Source organism: Netta rufina (genome assembly GCF_964035555.1).
Source record: "Netta rufina genome assembly, chromosome: 11".
Classification (NCBI taxonomy): domain Eukaryota; kingdom Metazoa; phylum Chordata; class Aves; order Anseriformes; family Anatidae; genus Netta; species Netta rufina.
The window spans coordinates 19,294,218-19,312,742 of NC_140134.1; the positions used below are offsets into that span (position 1 = coordinate 19,294,218).

The 18,525-nt window shown below is 41.2% G+C and overlaps 1 protein-coding gene across 1 annotated transcript in view; it reads right to left on the reverse strand.

Annotated features, from left to right (window-relative positions):
- CERS3 (ceramide synthase 3) overlaps positions 1-18,525 on the reverse strand; it is a 33,215-nt gene that overhangs the window by 8,262 nt on the left and 6,428 nt on the right. Inside the window, exons 4-9 of the mRNA XM_084293226.1 lie at positions 16,648-16,705; positions 15,696-15,746; positions 14,339-14,431; positions 13,945-14,073; positions 12,176-12,282; positions 10,625-10,781 (exon numbers count right to left, since the gene is read on the reverse strand). Coding sequence (XP_084149352.1) covers positions 10,625-10,781; positions 12,176-12,282; positions 13,945-14,073; positions 14,339-14,431; positions 15,696-15,746; positions 16,648-16,705 — 595 coding nt within the window. The remainder of the gene's footprint in view (positions 1-10,624; positions 10,782-12,175; positions 12,283-13,944; positions 14,074-14,338; positions 14,432-15,695; positions 15,747-16,647; positions 16,706-18,525) is intronic.

The following is an 18,525-nucleotide window of genomic DNA, read 5'->3' on the forward strand; positions in this document are numbered from 1 at the left end:
TCAGACACTCGTACTTTTCTCACTTAGTGAGGTAGGATACTGCACTTAAGGCGAATGCTTTGAAACAACACAGCTGCTAAAGAGTATTCTTACAGAAGCCTTACGGCACTATGAACATGACCTGAAACTGCAAAGAATGTAACTCTGTAAACACCAGGCACTTCTCTCCTATCTAACGTGCCCATGAAGGCGTGCATTTCTCTATTTTCTTTGTTAGGAGGCGTTCTGTTCCTTGTGTGATGTATCTGAATGTTGCCCCAGTACTAAAAGTTATCGAACCAATTTTCAAGTCACACACCTAACACGTAATGTCTTTTCATTTCACATTCATAGCAGTATGCAGGATACCTAAAATAATTTCAATGCAGTCTTTCTAAACACCCTGACATCAAGGCTGGATATAAAATTCTTCCAGTAGTACCTAATGAACAAAGTCTCTTAAGTAGCAGTAGAAGTCCCTGAGCCTTGTACAACTTAATTCACCTGGAGGGAGATTTATTTCACTGAAGTTCAGCATTCTGAAAGTCAGGTATCTACTTGTCATCTAGGACTGCTCTCTAACCCCCCAAAAAAAGAGAAACTGGTTCCCCTGAGGGTGAGCTGCCCCAGCACTCTGCAGGTGACCCCACTGGACACAGCAAATTGCTCGCTGGAGTCACCTCTCCTCCTCCATGGCTGCAGCAGGACCTTTAACTTGAGCCATAAACAGCTTTTATATGGCCGAAGTGAGGCGAGACACATCCTACCCTTATAGGCTTCAGGTCCATCTGCATCTCCACGCGACTGGACTGAGCGACTGATGGGGTTTGTTGGTTTGTTTTCTGATGAGCTGAACTCCGCCACATGCTGTGCCTACTCAGAAGTTATTAGACTTGTGTTGCAGAGCACAGACTGCTCCTTTTAAGATTTCCTGCCTTCTTTGCATGGAATAAGGATTATGGAGCACTTCCATATCTACCAAGGGAAATGTTTTCTTTAAATACAAGATAGGACGATTTTTCTTTCTCAGTTGATACTAATCTATCATTAACTAGCTTTATTTAAGAAGTGTTTTAAAAAAATTGATTCAGCAGACTGCAGTACTGTAAACCCCTCTGAAAGTCTGAGAATGACTCAACTTACAAGAAAGACACAACTCAAAACACTGCAGCATATATTAACAATAATAAATGAAGGGATCAAAAGTTCCATAGAAGATCTAGGGCTTGCTCTGTGAATTGATTTTTGGCAATTGAAAAAATAAATACATATGCACACTATTATATATATATATAGTTTTTATATAGGAGCATATATAAAAACTAGCAACAAATGGAACATTTCATAAATATTCTGCTCTAAAATTAAAAGATATGAGCAGTTAACAAGAGACGCCAGAAAAACTGTCAGCAAATGCCTTTCGATGAACAGCAGGGCAAATCAAGGAATCGTAAAGCAAAAATTTGACTGTTTGTCATTTATCTGAATTAGGAACTTTCACATGAAAAAAAAAAAAAAAGTCATTTAGATCACAGATTTACAAAAAGCAGAGTTGTCCTGTGCCAGACACATACATACAGGGAGCGGGGAGGGGGCGGTTGTTTGGCCAGATCCTTTGCTGCTGAAAACTAACACAGTCCCCTTGACTTCAAGTAGAGCCGTGCTCATTTATACCAGCTGAGAGCCTGGCCCCGAATCAACGCTGCAGACTTCTACTGAACTGGCCAGGGCAGGAAGCTTTGCTTTCAGAATTACATATAGTTTTGATTTGCTATTCTTAGAGGCAGTGGTCATCTGCAGCTCCTACTGAAGTAAAGCACGGCAATTTGGAAACAATAAAGCAGCTGAAGGATTTTTACGCGGCACACAGGACACCAGCACAGCCCTGTTTATGGCACGGCTAATAGACGAGAGGCGGAGGGAGCATCCACACACCCAGTTTGTTGGAGTATGGCCAGAGGACCGAGTCTGCTCTTGCAAAGCTTTGCGTGTGCATAACAGGGCTGTGGAAGGGGACTCTGTCCACCCCAGCATACGTTCACAAGCCCATCTATTCCAATCAAATGCTTGGACATTATTTTCTGCAGTTTCTCATTACTTCATCCCTCCATAATGGTAATAACAGTCCCTGACTTACATTTTCTAACCTTCACCTGATTTTTATATAATGCTCAAGGGAAAGGTGGTGTGGGATTATGGGCATTCTGAACAGAGTGGGTTTATAAAAAAAATAAAAATCAATCAATCAATCAGAATTCCAACAAAGAACACGGCTGCTGTTCTGAAATGTGAGGAGCACAATTCAGTAGTACAATGTCATTGTTCCCCAGCCATTGTTCAGCTGCCGATTTTGACAATATGCATTACTGGTACCAAGGGCAGCCCTGACCTCAAATCCCCAGCAAATGCAGGAGCCCGGAGCTTGCAGGCACGCATACCGTGGCCTTCTCCGTTTTGCCTACCGTTGTAAAGGCAGCCAGCAAACCTCTTACTCTTTTACACTTCTGCCTTCCTCTCAACCCGCCTCCCCAGATGAATTTGGCAGCACGAAGTGCGACATGTAGCCAGGCTTTGGGCTTAACTAGATTGCTGTAACAGAATGGGAAATATGCAGATGAAAGAAAGTCATAACAGGAAGTAATTTCATTTTACTAGGGCATGAGCCTTCATGCTGCTGACCTGGCTGGCTAGCTCCCATCTCCAGGCTATTAAAAAACCCATGTCTCAAAGGCAATAATTTGAATCAACTGGGAAGGCTCCCAGATAGACTGGTTTTCATCTCTAAGAGGGAAAACTTCCATTTGTCCTGCTTCATTCCCCTAATAAGCTATCCTCATGAGAAAAACTGCTGTAAACATTTATCCATCGAGAACCAACAAATTCAACTTCTCCGCAACCCGTTTTCCTTTAAAATGGAGGAGAGGCAACCCCTCCTAATCAAGTTCAATCTGACTTATGTGTGTGCTAAACCTCCATTCAGAGAACTCCGAAGCAGGACGTTAACACGTACTAGCCCTTCCCAGTCTAGAAAGTAAACAAAATCTCCACTAAAAGCTTTTTACCAATTTCCCAATCCTACGCTGGCATGAAATTGTAATTTACTATTTTAGAGGATAACAATAATCTGTTACCCCTTTTATAAAGGCTACTTGGAACTAAAGCAAGCAAATCCCTGCACTCTGCTTTATCAACACCCTGGCTGCCATCAGCACAGTACAGGCTTAACAAAGCACGTAAGAAAAAGAAAACAGAACAAAAACTTCAGTGACTATGGTTTAGGGAACTAAACCCCATTCCCTATTAAACTCCTGTCAAATGACACTTTGCTGAAATGAATAACTTCTCCTCGTGTTAATTCTCTTGAATTTTCATTTTTTGATTATAAATGTCCTGAAAATGGTTTTCCATTGCTAAAAAAATAAAAAAATAAAAAAATAAAAAGACTTTTTAGGAGCCAGGTAAACTGCTGTGCATGCCAAAACTCAACATACATTGGAGAGTTCCTTTTCACATCCCAGTAATTGCACGGTGCGTGGAAGCGCAGCGCTGTTGCGTATGACCAGGGTCACACCGTGACCCTTTGCAGCTGAAGCTAAAAGTCAGCGTTTATTAGCCGGGAGCAACCAGGCCAAGTTCACCTTCGGATTCCCTGGTGCACACCGAACAGCGCACAGCTCCAACGCGTGAGCACTGCTTCCAGCATTATTTGCCACCGAAGAGATTTAAAATGTAATTTCTCTAAAGGCCTTTCTACTTACGTGTTACATAAGCTTTCCTCCCCCCATAGCTTTAAAATTACGATTTGTATTTAGAGTTACATATCTCAGGTTATTGCACAGCTCAGCGAGGGCAGCAATGCTGCCCCAGCTGCAAGGGCAGCCAAGCGCTCAGTGCTCCCGGGTGAACAGAGGCTGAAGAGCGACTCCCACATCAAAGGTAAGTCAGTAAGGCTTTAACCACTACAGCTCCAAGGTCTGAGTGTGATGGATGGAGACCTGGTTCTAAAGGTAACCAAGGAAAACAACGCAAGAGCCAGAGAGGCTTAAATTTGTCATATGGAAGTCTGTTCTTCCATGGATAAATGTTGCCTGCAAACAGGAAAATTGGAAAAAACATTTCTTTAAAGAACATGCTGTGGGGCTACGATAAACAAACAAGTTCTCACCCAAATTCACAACTGAAATTTCATACTCCCAGGTCCCACGTGGTTAGAGCATTTATTTTTAGTAATTCATTTGAATCTTATAAGTTACTCTTGATGCAAAGACACCAAACAAAAAAAAGGTAGGAGGAATAACTAACAAAACAATTCCACACAGGGCCCAAGGAAAGAAAGCTCAGCAGAAGCAGAGGTGCCTCTGAACAGCCTCCGCCTGAACGCAGGTAGCATGGCCTCTGGGAACTGTATAACCTAATTTAAAAGCTTCCACAGAGGGTTATAGCAGGTCTCTAAAGAGGTAAATTCACAACAAGAAAGCTAGAAAGGAGCACAGGTCAGCACCTGTGCAGGTGTAAAGCTGCATTACTCCTCAGTACAAGCAGTGAGGGCGTGTGTTACAAGAGCAGGTTACGTCTCTGTCCCAAAGGGCTTTCAGGCCTCATCTGTGCATTACTGTTAAAACACTGAAGTATTTGAGTTAAACTTTTAGGGATGCAACATTACTAGTACGTGTTATTTTGACGCAGAAAAGGAAATAACCAATATAAGCAGTCTTTATGTGGCTAACCACTTTCAGAGCAAGGACTGTACTGGCATCCCAGGATGAGTACATAAGAAAAGGGAAGAAAGTTTAACTTGAACTGGCAGAGGGAACCTTAGCACGAGAGCAGTCCTCCGGCAGAGCAAAATGCTTCAGTAGAGGAAGGAGCGCTGGATGTAGCACAAGTGTCATAACAAGTATTTCACAGCTCTTATATCAAGCCCAAAATAGCATTTTCTTATCATTTTCAGCTATCTTACACTGCCATTAGTCATTCTTTGAGAGTTAACTCTCACTGTTCTCTTGGGAATTTAGACTGAGTAAGGAATGAATAAACCATGGACAAGAGTATGTCCAACCAAAAATGCTTAAGAAAAACTTGAGTACTGCTTTTGTTTCAGTAAGTAGTTTAAAAAAATAGGAAGAAAGAACCAAGGTGAATCCAAACAGTACTTGATGACTCCTAAAGAACACCAGCTATTAGTAGGAAGCTCGCTGCCTTAGTCAAGGACAGTCTGATGGCAACAAAGCAATAAAAAGAAGCAGAAAATATATTGCTGGTAACATTACAGCCCATTAAAAACCTGCCTTTACCTTCTGCCACTGATGGACTTCGCATCAGCCCTGAAGTATCTGAGTCATGTGGACACCATGCCCATTTCCTACAACTTACACATATTTTTCAAAGTTTAAAACACCGTAGTCTCAAAACCTTAACTCTGTGTGTAATGGTTTTAACATATATTTTACATCTTAATTTGCCATAATAATGTGGCTATAAGCTGCTGTCATTCGCTCCCTTTTTCTGACCTTGGAAATAAAATGTTTAATCTCCATGGGATTTTCCTGGCGAGATATTTTAAATCAGTGCACGTGTACATACCTCTCTATATGTTTTTTCAATTTTCCTAAAATATTCTCATATGTGCAGACATGATGACTAGACATGTTTCAGTGGTGCTTGAAACCTGATACAAGCGGGTAATTTAGCCATGTAATTGTTCAATATTACAGAAACACACCGAGTTCCCTAGCAACAAAAGGCCTTGGACATCAAGATGGCAGCCAGCGGCTCACATTGCAATTGCCTGACCTAACTTGAAAAGAAATTGCACTGAAAAATGTCCTTCGTCCTCTCGCTGCAGAACTGACCTAAGATAAATGCCCACAGGTCTGACCTTGAAGGGCTTCTCGTACATGGATGTGCTTCAATCGTAAACAGGGTCATAAAATGTCCTATGGAAAAGGACCTTTGGGTTCATGGTCAGTTGTTTGGATTTTTATTTTTTTAATAAACGTTTTCCAGCATAACAACAATCTTTGACTTGAAAAAAATTATATTCCTGTTCCAAATTTAACCCCATAGAAAATAAACAGCTTCTTGATGTCAAGTGGCCGAGCATAGCCTCGCTTCCCCACTTGTTAGGATGCTCCTGGAGGACTGAGCTGGGGGAAAGGCAGCACAAGGCCCACACGTGTCGAGACCAGCACTCTGCGCCATCAGCTCAGGTGCCAGAGACTCCCAGAGCTGAGAAAATTGGACACACAAGCACAGAGCAAGATCGTCTACGTCCCTCTTTCCTTTTTCCTCATTTTAATTCGTCTCTGGCTGCAGTACTTGGGAGGAGGGAGATGGCAGGGTTTCTAATCCAAGCTCTTTTTGGCTGAAGCAAGCCAGCCGAGCAATTATCCCAGAGAGACAGGATAATTAGTGCAGAGGGGAGGCGAGAGTGGAGATGAAGAGCTTCTGTCCACCCAGTGGCAGACAAAAGCCACCCACCCTTCCATGAGAGGGAAGGGTAAAGCATTGAAGAAAGCTACCACCTGGTAAGGCTGCTGGGCTCCTGATGTCATTTTTGCTTTAATTCCTGCCTTTAACACAGCCTCCTGTCGCAGCCTGACGGTGAGGATACTGAAGCTACGCCCCCAGCTCTAGGCAAGCTGCAGCACAGCTCTGTGCAAGCCTCTGAATAAACAGCAACGGGGATTTGGGTATGTGACCACCTGGAGATTCGGGCCCTCACCACACCCCGTGGTTCATGTCTGACCCAAGCCGGTTCCTTAGCCTGGGCTTTGACAAGGGACACCACCGCCTTCCACTCAGAATAAATACATTAAAGGCTTCTGGGTGCCAGGCTGTGAGATGGCGTGAGCCAGAAGGATGCGATCAGAGGAGACACCTGCCCTTCGAAGGATGACAGAGGATCTTACCTGCGGCACTATCACCGTTTCCACCGGTGACCCTGCCAACACCGGGTGGCTCACGGCACAGAAGGTGCTGAGAAAAAGTCTTCACACCTTTGATACGCTCCAAGCTTCCTTCAGGCTTGTATATTTACACCACATCAATCCCTATCCCCAGTTACATCATTCATTTTTCCACCTAAAGTGGCTAACTTGCTTCAAGAAAAACATCAGAAATTGCCCGTTTTCTGAATGAAAACTTAGAAGTCTTGGGTGGCGAAACAAAACCCTCCTCATGCAAGTGCAACGGTTTACTGGCATTTCACTAGAATAGCAACAGCGATTTGTGAGGAGCACGTCTGTAACAAACCTGGTGGTAGAGAAGTGCTGCCTTGCAAACACCATTCTTCCCAGAGTTGCCTTTGCAGTTCTGGAGGCACTGGCTGCTTTCACAGCCAAGTTTGCCACCGCTATGGAAAACAGGCTGCACATGCAAGCCAGCTGAAGTCATGCAGACTGAAAAGGGCTAGGCCTGCTGCTGCTGCCACTGTAAAAATGTTATTTGGAAACCATCTTCTCCGAGAGCTGTATAAGGAATCAAAAATCCCTGGTAGAGATGCCGGCTTGGTGCTTTTACATTTTTTAGAAGTGACTAACACAAAAAAAAAGCTCTTATCTCAAAATAAAGCATTTCTGCCCCTACAAAGGCATATAAGCAGGCAGGGCAGGCTGGCCTTATATAGCTGGCCTAGCAACGTCCTCCTAACCGTTGTATCTAAAGACCTTTTTTCCAGTGGACTCTCAAAAAAAAACACAACACCCAACCAGCGTGGATGGAAAGCTATGCCAAAGCCCTGCTCCTCTTCAGCTGCCAAGCAGAGAGCTCTCTCTTGATCTCATCGGGGTTGTGTGAGGGCCACCTTCATTTCAAGCTCGGCATACAGCAAGCACACGTGGCTGCTGAACACGGAACACACACTTCTACCTTTCACTTACGTTAGCAGTCCACTTACCTCTACATTTGACTTCTCAAGAGTGGTAAGAAAACTTTACAAACATCTACAGTTTTGTGATTCACATGGAATTTGTTTTCTGCCTCTTCCTGAACTGTTTCAGCCATACTCATTTCATTAGCAGATTTTGCAATAGGCTTGTACGCACTTGTTGTGCAGTTGCTAAATTCCAGGTCATACCTCTCACGTAAAGCACAAATATCTCTGTACTACAGTCAAACAACTTCATTCCTCATAGCTAAAGTACCTTATTTTTCTTTCTTTTTTTTTTTTTATTTTTTATTTTTATTACCTTCCCCTATTAGATGTCAATTTCTCAACAAAAATTTGCCTTTAATGACATTTTATAAGATTGGATGTTAAAGATGGATAGGAGATGTTAGTCAATCTGGCTAATTTTGATGAAACATCCTGACAGATATTTTGACAATGTGCTAAAATTATGTCAAAAATTCTGTCAAATTACAGTGAAATATGTAGGACAAACTCCAGCTCAGTGCAGGGGCAAGGCCACAATCAAAAAAGAAAACAAGAAGTAAAACGCTAACACTCAGTAAGCCTGGCCAGAAAGACTGTAATTAATCAGAGGTAAGCTACATGGAAGAAACACAAGTCTTTCAGCCTCTAAAGAAACGTAAAAACATGTTTTAAAAGCAGCACAAAGCAAGCCATTTCTTCTACAGATTTTTCCTTTATGTTCAACTGTTTACTCTCTAACAAGGGTTGAATTTGTAACCAGTTTTCTTATAGGGAAGACATTGGGTTTCCCTATGATATTGAGCTATTTGCATAAGACTTGTAGGAACCCAGGAATGCCATCCAATGAGGCTGAGATTGGCACTGGGATCAGATAAACATAGCTTGATTGCACAAGCTTCCTTGAGAAGCCAGGTTTAAATAAAGCAGAAAACAAAAACAAAAAATATCAACAAAATCATCCTCCCAAGTACCTCATCAAGAAACCTTTTATTCAGACCCTTGTCAAAAGTCATCAGGAAAATTCAGTGGGATGGAAGGAAGGAATAATGAAGCACAAACACTCCCAGCAACCATCATTTTAGGAATTAAAAATGCCACTTTACACACTGTTACTGCAAATCCCAACCATTAGAAACAATCATTACGGATTACAATGCCAAGCCACACTGAGTCAATCATGGCATTTCATTTCTTAGTTGAGCCTCTCCATCAAAGCAAGACTGGGCCTAAAGTACCACGACCTACAAGTTTGCAGTTCACAGTTATGGCATGTAAATGAACTTTTTCTTTAGCTTTCTTGTTGATTTAAAGGCTTTTTCTTTTTCTACTGAAAAAGCTGTTTAAAAAGACAAGCTTTGCTGATAGGGTCTCATCATACTGGTTGAAATTAATAAACAAATGAAGAGTAGAAAAATACTTGGACTACAGAACAAGCTTGGACTGAGAATGAAGATATTTGACCCGTCTCTTTCTCATTTGCATGGTGATAGCCAGAATAATCGGCTGGTTTCATCCAGTACTATTATAATCTGAAGCACTCTTTCCATCAACTTCAAAGAGGCTCGGGTCAGGATGTTATTGCAGTGATAGGGGCCATGCCTGGGCAACAAACTTGGGTGTAATTGTATTTGCACTGCGCTCATTGCTAATTATTTCCAGAAAGTAAATTATAGGATGGTTTCTGTTAGCAGTCGAACGATGGTTAATATGGGTAGAAAGGAACATTTCTATTTCCTTAAGATGCTTCACAGCATTAACTGCTTCAGATAAAAGGACAGTATCACAAGATTTTTGTCTCTTGATCCTCACAAGGAATACCATTTTTCAACAGCACAAGTTTCACCTTAATTAGCAAAGTATCCCTGTCAATGGTTGTGTCAAATATTGAGACATTCTCCCAAGTTCTTTTCTAAATGCTGCTGGCATACTTTGCTAGAAAAGACCTTGTGAAAGTTTTACTTCAGACAATCAATCAAGACTTAGATTGCAGCAAACGTTTTACAGCTTTTTCCCCACATCAATTTCATCTACAAGCTAAAAGTAGATTATGACAGCCCCAAACTTGAACTGTTACTCTACTGAACATGTGAATATGTTGAGACATCCTCAGCAAAGCTAGTCTTTTTAAACAGCCTCTTTGAAAATAAAAGAAAAAGCCTTTGAGCTGTTTCTTCAGCTTTCTTGCTGATCTATTTATATGTCACAGTTGAATGTGACTATTTCATTATGTCATAGTATAATACTGAATCAGCTTCGAAAGGTTTTCTTACTCCAAAAACAGAATGTTCAAGTATAGCCAACCTCAGATTTAGAGGAACCTGAAGAACAAGATTTCTTTTCTAGTTTTTAAAAGATCTCAACACTCATCTCTCCCTATTATGATTTTTTTTTTTTAATGTTTTTACAAATTCCAGGGAGAAAAAGATTACTTTCACCTTGAACACAGGAATTTCAAGAGTTCAATGCCATCTTTGGGCTCCAGTTTTTGGAACAGTTCACTTCTCATTTATTATCAGAGCAAAACATCAAATACAGGGAAAAAAAAAAAAAAAAGGCTGTACCTGAAGTTTTGATATTCTGATCTATGACCTTAAACATGAATGAGGGGTAGAAAGCACATTGGAACATGTTTATACTTAGTAGGTGCCTATAAAAAATGCTGACATGAAAGTTCATGAAAACAATGAGAGATTCCAAGTAACCTCTATTGGAAGTGTTAGTATATGGCTGGTATTTCACACACCTCTCAGCAGAAACAGAACTGCTTACCTTTAAGAAAATGAACCTTCTCAAAATCTTGAAGATTAAGTAACCCCAATATAAATGCAAGCCTTGAAGGATCAATAGCTGCCCGTTGAATAAGAAATATGCTATGACAGGAGTAGTGGAGTAGTATGTAGGTTGATACAACGTGGCACGCAGAATCCTAAAAATAAAATAAAGGTCATTGTTATGGTGCACGATTCCTTCTCCATGCAATTTATAACGATTTCTTATTTCACATTCCAGACTGATTAACTATTTCCACAAAATTTTAAAAAGCTCTGCAAAAATGACAGATTAATTAACAAGCTGTGGCTTAACTATATTATCTCTACTGAAGTACAGACTTCAGAAGATAAGAAATTTGAGTCTTGCATGAAAGTATGCTAAAAAAGGATAGATTTTTTTTTTTTTTAATCTTGAGCTCTGTGTGGTCTAGATAATATGCAACACAGAGCTTGTCTGTGCCATTTTTTCATGCAAATTCTCTCTAATCTGAAATCCACATTCAGAGAAAATCCTGCAAGCTTTGCAACAAGGCTCTTTGTTAATTAACATGTGTTTTGTCCATCTTGAGACTTCACTTCTTCCATATTATTTTGGACTTTTTGAGTCCTTTTAATCTCATCACGTTTTGCTTCCAAGCTCAAGAACAAGAAACTCAGTGAAGCAAAATGATTGGAGATCGTTTGTGCAGTTAATCAAAAAATAACAAGAAAGTAAAAGACATCAGCATTTCTGAAAAAGAATACTACAGGAAATTAAAACCTTGTGCTGATCAATGTTCAGAACTATTAATTTAACCAGCTTGGGTCTCTTAGGGTTTGTCCACATGCAGGGAGGGGCATGAAAGCAAACTAGAACAAATCAATGAAACCGTGAATGTGAAACACATTAAACGCTTTTTAAAAGCTAAACATGTTAAGCATTAAGCACACTAAGCACCCGTGCGGATACTCCAAAGCAGATTAAATCATAGTAAATGCTCACATGAATTTGCAGTGCAAAGTTATGATTTATGTGCATTGACTTCATAAATTAATTGGTTTACCCTAATTTTTCTGACTGTCCCCCATGTAGATAAGTGAGGCGAGGTGCTACCTGAGAGTTACATACCAAAAAGTATGCACTCCAAAAAAATAAATAAATAACTGCAATCATATAGGACAGACTGTACTCTGCTTTACAGCAGGAGGGATGTAATGAAAGGGACTATGACTTCTTGTAATTAAGTAGCTCAACCCACTCAAAAACACAGGAGCTCATAATATTTAACTACAGTTTATGAAAACAAGTTAAATAATAAGTGAAAGCTTTTATTTATGTTAATACATTTTCAGGAGGTTCATTTTAAAACTATTTTTACTTAAATTTTTAAAGAAAATTACAGGTTTCTATCAACTCTTCCAGCTGGCCACTAAAGTCAACAATAACAAAAGCCCAGCTTCTGCTCTTTAAGATACAATCCATTTCTTTTCTTTTCCCATCACAACCAATACTAACCTTTCAATGGAAATGGGAATGAAATAAAAGTCTGTGACATTAAATATCGCTTACCAGCAGGGAAATAGGATGATCCTCGTGATGAAGAATGCAATAGAAAAGATGATAAACAGCACATTGCAGGTTTTCTCCCAGCGAGCGTAATTAAACATTTTGGCTGCCTACATTGAATAAAATTCAAACATATTACAAATATTCTCTGAAATAAATTCCTTTCTGCATTTTCATAAACAAGAACTCATCTTCCACCTAAGCAGGTTTCCTCCCTGCCTGACATACAGAGCAATCATTTTACTGATACCTAATAAAGCAGCATCAAAACAGATTCCTTGTTTATATTTCTCCTTTTATCTCAAAGGCAAGAACTCTGTATCAGGGGCCTAAGGAACAGCTCTCCGATATGAAAGTAGAAGTGTCATGAAAACACAAAGTGCTCTTGAAAACAGAAGTTCATCTCTCGTTGTACCAGATTCAAAGCAGGCTGAATCAAAGAGAAGCCGCTGGCCCTATCTCCACACTCCAGAGGAGCAGTAGCCCGTTATACACAGGCATTCTGGTGCACGCATGTTACCCTTCTCTGTGCCTAATTTGGAACTTTTTTTCCTCTTTGAGGGCAGGAGGTCCTAGCTTTAGTCTCTATCCCACTAGTAAAGATCATTATTACTGCTCCTCCCGTAGCAGAAGAGTACAGCTCCCCATGCTTCATTTAGGAATCACCCTGGTGAACAAAACATCTGTTCTCAAGTGTGAACAAAGCTCCAGGTGCCAAGCCTAGGTCTAAAAAGCATTTTGATCAACTTCTTTTTGAGTGACAGGGCTGAATTAATTTATGCCAGTATCCAACTTCAGTTTGCATCTAAGTGCTGTTGTACCAGCTGTTGGTTCAACTGTTTGTAAAGGCCACACAGTGAGTTGGACCACAAAACAGTTCAGGATTAAAATCCAGTAATCCAGCGAAAGAAACTGCCTTTAATCTGGACCAACCCCAACTGCACGACCCCACTATTAGTTGTTCCATCAGAACTGAAAGCATATTTGGAGAAGAAATGTCCAATGAGAGGCAACAGCCTGCAAGATCTGCTTGCGTGGGTACTGCCAGCAAAATAGGTGATGAAACTACACTCTGAATCCTGGGGCTATAAAACCAGAATGATGCCACTGAATGAACCACAGAGCGCATTCATCTTTTGAGAAACCCAGCAGCAGGTCTCTGTCACCACAGAGCTGTGTGCAGAGAAAAACACTTCCTTATCCTAGGACATTTCTGAACACTGATATTTAGTCCAGAGATGGAGAAAAAGGGAGATGTTTTTCTCCTGCCAGTACCTGTGATATCTTGTTCAGAGACAGTTTGAGTATCTCCAGCCAGAACTGTATGATGTAGACGTGCCCCTTGGGTCAACACAGGGGTGTGAATGCTGACAAAATTAAGACAGTTTAGAGAAGTAGCCAAGCTTTTAGCTGCTAAATTTGCTTGAGAATTGGTATCATGACAAGCTGTTCGCAGGCTAGCCAACTTGGTCTAATTTTAACAGTGAAACAAGAATAATCCAGGGAGGCAGCTGTATTTCCAGTCCCTGTACAGTACTGCTGAACTTCTCTTCTACTCTTTTCTCATAATGGATTCTGTAACATTCTGTAAATTATCTGGAAGCTCTCTTTTAGCTTACAATTTATGACTGTGTGAAGCTGCCTCTCTGTGAGGATAGGGAGGGAACATATGAATCTGATGGCAAAGAGATTAAAACATCATTGAACACGAGCTGGACAATAAAAAATAATAATTATTAATATATATATTTTAAAAAAGTAGTCGGGGTTACCTCAAGCCAGAAATCTGCAGTATCATGCACAAATATCACCAGAGTTCCAAGACGCACATAATTGCCACACCACGAGCCACTCATTAGCCCAATGGCTGCCAAGTGATGAACGACATGAGCCATAAAATCCTGTGAGGAAGAGAAGAAAAAAGATAGAGCCAAGCAAGCCCAGAGCCCTTGAGGGTCTCCTTGCAGGTGAAGTGACAGGCAATGCTTGTCACAGAGAGGTGGCCTTGGCAGCCAGGAGAACGTGGATGGCTGCATGTGTGCCAGGTGTAGACTGATGCTGCCCTCATGTGGCTGCACCAAATCCCGTAGCAGGACAGTTGTATAAGCCTTTATTTTTTTCGTGTAGAAACAGAGGTTCTAGCTACAAACCAGCCTGACCACTTGCCTTCCTTTTGTTATCGATCCCCAGTGTAAATAGGAGAGACCAGTAAAAACTGATCTCAGCCATGTAGTACCAGTATTGGGATGGCAGCAAAGTCTGTAAATGAAGAAAAAAAAAACAGTTAACTTGGAGAATACCAAACGTTGAATGCCAAGTGAAATTACTTCTTTTTTCCTTTCCTCACTTCTTTTGCTTCTCTGATGCGTCTTGCTTAAAAAAATTAAACTAAACTAAATCCATGTTCTGGGCTTCATTAAGAAGGATGTTCTGGGAGCCAAATATTTTAACCTTTACTCAGACCGAACTCTGTTTCTGCTGTTCTTCCCCCACCCCCAAATTTTAGCATGCTTTTTTTCTCTGTTTTTGTCAGAGAACTACACACACAGTGCTTCTGCATTTAATTACAAACAACTGCAAATAAACGAAGCTTTCCTTTTTGGCGAACATTGTAGATACTCATACATCTCATGACCAAAAAGTCATCTGCTTACATTAAAATCCTATGCTTCTGCTTAGGGCACAAGAGGGCTAGGATGCTGAGTTTACATCAGCTTGGCTGCTCATTTGCTTAAATACTTTTCCCAGGTGGCAGGGAATAAGCTTGGTTATCAGGTCCCATGAGTAAGAGGAGCTTGGCAAACCCAGCTGGGAGGCAGGATTCTTTTTATTTTTGACCCTTGAGTAGAAGGTGAATAAGGAGAAGGATGATGGGCCACAGATTTACAGAAATATGAAGGAGGGGGTAGCACACAAGAACCTCTGACAGGTGGGCAAGAAGAAAGTTTGCTTGGAGCCATCTGTTAGGGGATTGTTAGTATGATATTTGAGTAAGAAACCAGATCCTTGGAGGTTAAAAAAAACTGCACACACACAAAAAAAAAATCAGTCCTGAGCAGAGATTCCCAGAGCAGGGAATTGCATTCTGCCAAGTCAAACCACTGCAGTGCTCCCTCCCTCCGCCTGTGCTACTGAGCAACAGGGTGCAGGGAGCACGCGGCACTTGAGCTGCTCGGCACAGCCATATAACGCTGTTCTGCAGTGCCTCAAAGCAACACCAGGACTGGTGCAAGCCTCAGGGTTCTGCACTGAAGCCTCTAACACAAAAGGAGTACTGTGGGCGGCTGGTAAGCTGGTGGGAATGGCAGTGGTCTGGCTGGAGGGCCGTGTTGCAGCACAGGCAGATGGCTGCGAAGTCCTGCAACAGTCAGCAGGAGGTACCAAGGAAAGGTAGAAGAGTCTGGTGCCACACCTCTCCGGGTGGTGCCCGCTGGGAGGGAGAAGCATGTCTGCGGATTACCCCTTCCAATGGGGAAATACCTGGAATGCCCTCAGGCCAACGGACCGACGCCAAAAAGCTCACCTGAAACGGGTAGCCAACCCACGTCTGCCATATGTCGTAAAACCAAGGTTTCTGGGAAAGACAGATGATTCAGATGGATCAGCTGAGCCACAATAAGTCATGTTAACTCCAAAATCCTTAATACTTAAACATTCTCTGTGTGGAACGAGCTGAGAAACTATGATCTGGATAACTGCTCTCCACCAATTTCTGAAGAGATCTTACATCTCAGATTTATTGTATTAGTCTCAGCATTTTGGCTTCTCTTCAGGACACCTGAAGCATTCCAGTTCATCATTTCATCATCCAAAGCAGTGGGCGTGTGTTTTATTACTGCAATTACTCAAGATATGTTGCCACAATGATTAGATTTTGCTGTGTTTACCAGCCACACACACTGGTTTGTGATGATAAACAGCGTTTGGGGAGAAGAGCCAAATGACTGTAGACACACTGAAAATGGTTCAGTTGCTCAGGAGAAGCATTAATGACACCCCAGGCAGTGCTCACATAGCTACAAGCAGCACTCTCTCTCTTGCTGCTGAGTCAGAAGTTGGGAGTAACACCTCAATAAATAGCCATGAAACACACTGCTGTTGTGACCCCAAAAAGCACTGCCAGAAAAGTTTTACTGCTTCCTTTGAGAAAAACGTGGCCATGCGATGCATTTGTAGGTGTTAACAAGGCACGTTGTAAAACCATCTATGGGACTTAAAACCTTTCTTAAAAAGGCTGATAACTTGTACATTATTTTTTTTTTTAAATTACAGGAGTTTGAGAAGAAAATTTGGAAATCCACGCAAAACTTCAGTGTATATTGCAGCCTACCACACAGATTACATACATCACAGATCTGAACCCAAGCAGCCACTGAAATCAGAGTGTATGGGCTTTGATGGGCTTCGTGAAGATCTATAAATCAGTCCTTGTTCTGTTAAAAATATAATATCAAAACTTAATGAAATTAACTTACATCATATAGAAATATAAATCCAGCAATGGAAGATGTAAGATAGAATGAAAATCGCCAGCTGCAAGATTAAAAGGAAAAAATAACATTATTTTCCCATTGATATTATCCTGAGTCAGACCTACAGCAAGTCATCATGCATCACAGACAATTTCCACATAAATGTGCCCTCACATTCCACATTAAGGGTTGCCATGTGTGGGCTATATCTAAATTACTGTTACTCAAATACTTATACTTACCTAATTGCTAAAAAAAATAAATGATTTTACATTATCACAATATAGGTATCTTGCTTGTGATTATTGGAGAAATTCTCCAGCCAGGCTCAAGCTGATCAAGCTAATAGTTACAGCAAATTGTAATAAATTCCCTAAGAATTAAATATTTGATGACAGCAACCTTCCCCACTGTATCAATTCCTCTAGTTTAGTCCAACATGAATATTCAATCTCACAGCTCACTATCAGCATAAAACCTTTCAGCCACATAGTATATACTTTCTAGTCAGATTAAACATTGTGAATGTTGTCACCAACAGGGACTTGTTTCAATTACTGAGCTAATTTCTTTTGATTTTTTTGTTTTGTTTTGTGTTTTTTTAAACACCAGTTGTTGAAAACTGGGGAGCTCCACGACGCTTTAACAGATACCATGTAAGCTTTTATCTTACTGCTCAGGCCTGGATTACCCATAAACCTCAATCTTTGACTAGGTTTGGCAGCATTTAACTAAGCCTGATCTAAGCTTTTTGTGGTTTAAATGCATATCCATCAAGGCAGATAAAACTCACAGATTTTCATCACTGATCTGGTAAGTCAGCAAAGGGAAAAAAAAAAAAATCCTGTGTATCTTAGGGAACCGAAACTATGTTGTTGCTTATGTATGGGAGAGCAGGATGCTGTGATTTGGAGCCAGCAATCAGCCTTGTGATGACTCTGGAACCTGCGTGGGAGGTATTGTCCCTGGGACTGGGTGTGGCTGGAGACTCAGCCAGAGCGTTCCCACTCCCACCTCTACAGGTGATGGAAAACTTCTTCCTCTGCCCTTTTCTCCTCTGCTGGAACAAGCCTGACCTTTCCCAGAGCAACTCTTCAAGATCAGTAGGAAAATGCTGCAGGACATCGCATGCTGAGAAAGGTCATCATCACAGAGAAAGGCACACGGCCCCAGACTTGGTGAGAACGTCTCATGGAACAAGAATCGTCCCAGATGAGAACAGCAAACGGCCTCCCAGAAATGTGATTTGCTAAAAAGGAGAAAGAGCCTTGACAAGAACACTGTTTATGCTAGCACTAATTGAGAGATTTATAAAAATGATGGTTGTGGTCTTTGGCAAACAGTAATGAAGTGTCATTTGAGAGACAATGATGAGACTGGTAAGAGCAACCCCTTCTTTCTGAGCCCTGCATTACCTGGAGGCTGATATCCCAGGTGAAAGAATGAGATGTTCAAAGACTGAGCCAGCATTTTAAAAGAGAAAGAAATAATGAAAAAATGAGGACATGAGATGGTGGAGGCTAGGCAAGACGATATGTCTCATGCCCACGGAAGAAATCAAGACAACAATTACAGAATTGCCACCAGATACACTGGTAATAAGCAATCATTCTACATTTCTACTTTGAAGCATCTTTCCTAAGATGATGAAAAACCACCCACTGCACAGACAGAGAAATTCAAATGGCAGAAATCAGGACAGCAAATGGAAGCAGAGAGGGGAACTCACAAGTAATACCTTGCTCAGAGTTAACCAAGAGATCTAGGGAAAGCACCACTGTGGCACAGGATAGACTTCACACAGGGGCTGATTCTGCCATCAGCTCTCCTCGTATTTCAGGCAGAGGTGTAAGGAGTCCAGCGGACATAGCTGGACTGATT